At 36.7% G+C, this 3741-nt stretch overlaps 1 protein-coding gene across 1 annotated transcript; it reads left to right on the forward strand.

Annotated features, from left to right (window-relative positions):
* The first annotated feature begins 215 nt into the window (after window positions 1-215).
* On the forward strand, window positions 216-1252 carry LOC108360256 (uncharacterized). The gene is made up of 2 exons (XM_017612468.1): window positions 216-696; window positions 915-1252. The coding sequence occupies exons 1-2, from the start codon at window positions 216-218 to the stop codon at window positions 1115-1117; spliced, it is 684 nt and encodes a 227-aa protein (XP_017467957.1). The 3' UTR covers window positions 1118-1252.
* The last annotated feature ends 2489 nt before the right edge of the window (window positions 1253-3741 follow it).

The following is a 3741-nucleotide window of genomic DNA, read 5'->3' on the forward strand; positions in this document are numbered from 1 at the left end:
ATCGCTTAGACATCGTCGTTATATATTAATATAAAACTGAAATAAATCTGGTGTGAATATACTTGTGAAAATGATCAGCAATTGTGTGACAACAAGAACAAAGTCTTCCCGCCAAGCAGTTTCGTCTCCGCTGCAAAGTGCAAATATGCAGAGCAAATCAGTGATGAGTGGCAGTCCAACAATACCTGGACTAGCTCTCGCGATTAGAGACAAACATGGAAGCTCAAAAGCATAGCATCGTAAGTGAACTGAAGGCTCGTATGACACAGAGAATCAGTGAGTTTGAAGCGGAACTAAATAACATAAAAATATCAGTGAAACACGTTGAGGACAGAGTACAGAGAGCCGAAGAGAAATGTGCAAAAGTGCAGCAATTACGCCATCAAGTTGAACAGCTAAGCGAGCAGATAAATGATTGCCAAAATGCACTAGTGTCGACAGATCTGGTTATCAGAGGCATTCCTGTGACAGCTGATGAAAATCAAGCCGACACGTTTAACCAACATTGCCGCACAATTCAGCATAATGCTCTACCCATTAGGTCTATTTTCCGTGTGCACAATAAAAACAACACTGCGCCTGTCATAGTGAAATTAGGCTCAGCAAACGATCGCTCTTTGCTTTTCGCTGCTGTTTCGCGTCGCTGCAAATCAAAGAGAAGGCCCCTTTCTCTTCGCGATATTGGGCATAGTGCAGATGAGAAAATTTACCTGCATGAATGTCTTACCAAGCATAATCGCGAAGTCATGCAGTTTGGCATTGAGCTTAAAAAGCAAAAACGGCTTTCATCTGTTTTCTCTATTCGTGGCCACGTATATGTTCGAGTTCGAGCGCAGAGCAATGCAGTGAGGGTCTCCAGCATCGAGAATTTAAGTTCAATTGCAGCAAACGACAAATGNTTGGGCATAGTGCAGATGAGAAAATTTACCTGCATGAATGTCTTACCAAGCATAATCGCGAAGTCATGCAGTTTGGCATTGAGCTTAAAAAGCAAAAACGGCTTTCATCTGTTTTCTCTATTCGTGGCCACGTATATGTTCGAGTTCGAGCGCAGAGCAATGCAGTGAGAGTCTCCAGCATCGAGAATTTAAGTTCAATTGCAGCAAACAACAAATAAAATTTTTGAACTACATACATACATATGTTTTTACACACATTGCCACTATCTAATTATTGTTATTTTCTGTACCTTATAATCTATTCTCTCCACCCTATTTCTCTTAAAACATGTGACATTATAATGCTACTTATTTACTTGCGTTAAAAACGNATTATAATGCTACTTATTTACTTGCGTTACAAACTTATATGCCGAATGCTCTTAAGGTGCGATGTTAACTGCTACACACATGCATCTTAATAAGCACTGCTGTTCCATAGGTGATACGTTTAATATGATTAGAATTTTATCTAAACAAAAGCATGGACTCAAAATTTGTCATATCAATGCTCAAAGTTTGCCCAGGAAAATTGACGAATTCAGGTACCTTTTTGAATCCTCTGATGTTGAGGTGATTTGTGTATCGGAGACTTGGTTCTCTGATTGGCATAATAATGAGGTTGTGAATGTCAACGGCTATAATTTATTTCGGGTAGAGAGAATTTACNAAACGATCGCTCTTTGCTTTTCGCTGCTGTTTCGCGTCGCTGCAAATCAAAGAGAAGGCCCTTTCTCTTCGCGATATTGAGCATAGTGCAGATGAGAAAATATACCTGCATGAATGTCTTACCAAGCATAATCGCGAAGTCATGCAGTTTGGCATTGAGCTTAAAAAGCAAAAACGGCTTTCATCTGTTTTCTCTATTCGTGGCCACGTATATGTTCGAGTTCGAGCGCAGAGCAATGCAGTGAGAGTCTCCAGCATCGAGAATTTAAGTTCAATTGCAGCAAACAACAAATAAAATTTTTGAACTACATACATACATATGTTTTTACACACATTGCCACTATCTAATTATTGTTATTTTCTGTACCTTATAATCTATTCTCTCCACCCTATTTCTCTTAAAACATGTGACATTATAATGCTACTTATTTACTTGCGTTACAAACTTATATGCCGAATGCTCTTAAGGTGCGATGTTAACTGCTACACACATGCATCTTAATAAGCACTGCTGTTCCATAGGTGATACGTTTAATATGATTAGAATTTTATCTAAACAAAAGCATGGACTCAAAATTTGTCATATCAATGCTCAAAGTTTGCCCAGGAAAATTGAGGAATTCAGGTACCTTTTTGAATCCTCTGATGTTGATGTGATTTGTGTATCGGAGACTTGGTTCTCTGATTGGCATAATAATGAGGTTGTGTATGTCAACGGCTATAATTTATTTCGGGTAGACAGAATTGAGCGAGGTGGTGGTGTTGCCATATTTGTCAAATCAGGTATATCGTGCAAACTCAATTGCAAGTCTTTGAATCTAAGCTCTATTGAATATCTGTTTTTGGTAATAGCTACAAAATCAGACAGAATCTTATTAGTTAAACACTTACTAAACAACAAACAAAAACGTAAACTATACACAATTTATTAACTTTTTGGAAGAACTAACTTTATCGCATAGCAATATTGTCATAGAAGGTGATTTCAATTCTAATCTACTAAGTGACGATAATTTTTCGCTCNGATTTCAATTCTAATCTACTAAGTGACGATAATTTTGCGCTTGCTATGAATAATTTGGGACTTGTCTCCGTCAACTGCTCGATGCCCACACATTTTACGCGAACGAATAGCTCGCTGCTGGATCTTTTCTTTGTAAGCGATAAGACTAAAGTGCTTCTGTATGACCAGCTTTCACTTCCTGGTTTCTCAAATCATGATCTTATTTTCCTAACCTTTGATTTTGAATTTACACGCAAGAATAGTTTCTATTCTTACCGTGGCTTTGCGCATATTAATTATGACGAGCTTGGAAAAAGTGTTGACCTAATTAATTGGACATCCGTGCGATGTCTGATATCACCTAATGATCAAATTGATTTTATTCAAACCCATATTACAACCATTTTGATAAATTTGTTCCACCNCAAGAACAGTTTCTATTCTTACCGTGACTTTGCACATATTAATTATGACGAGCTTGGAAAAAGTGTTGACCTAATTAATTGGACATCCGTGCGATGTCTGATATCACCTAATGATCAAATTGATTTTATTCAAACCCATATTAGCTACCTTTTTGATAAATTTGTTCCACTTATAACGAAGTCAAACATACGTAAAAGTCGTCCATGGTTTAATGGAAATATTAAAATATTGATTAAGAAACGAAACAGTTTATATCAAAGTTAGAAATGCTATAAAACCGAAGCTCTTTATGGAAGCTACAAAATTTTGAAAAACGAGGTAATTTNCAAAGTTGGAAACGCTATAAAACCGAAGCTCTTTATGGAAGCTACAAAATTTTGAAAAGCGAGGTAACTAAAGCTATTAAGTATCAAAAAGCTAAATACTATGAACATATATTCAGCGCAGCAATAGGTTCTAAGCAAACGTGGAAAAAAATTCGCGAAATCGGGCTGGGAAATATAAATAAAAATACGCATCCGGTTGATGATGATATTAGTGTCAATGATTTAAATGAAAATTTTATAGAATCCATTGTNCGAAATCGGGCTGGGAAATATAAATAAAAATACGCATCCGGTTGATGATGATATTAGTGTCAATGATTTAAATGAAAAGTTTATAGAATCCATTGCTTCCACGGGTAAACCATGCTACGATAGCTAC

Source organism: Rhagoletis zephyria, unplaced genomic scaffold (genome assembly GCF_001687245.7).
Source record: "Rhagoletis zephyria isolate East Lansing unplaced genomic scaffold, Rhagoletis_zephyria_1.1 Rzeph_scaffold_00547, whole genome shotgun sequence".
Taxonomy (NCBI): Eukaryota; Metazoa; Arthropoda; class Insecta; order Diptera; family Tephritidae; genus Rhagoletis; species Rhagoletis zephyria.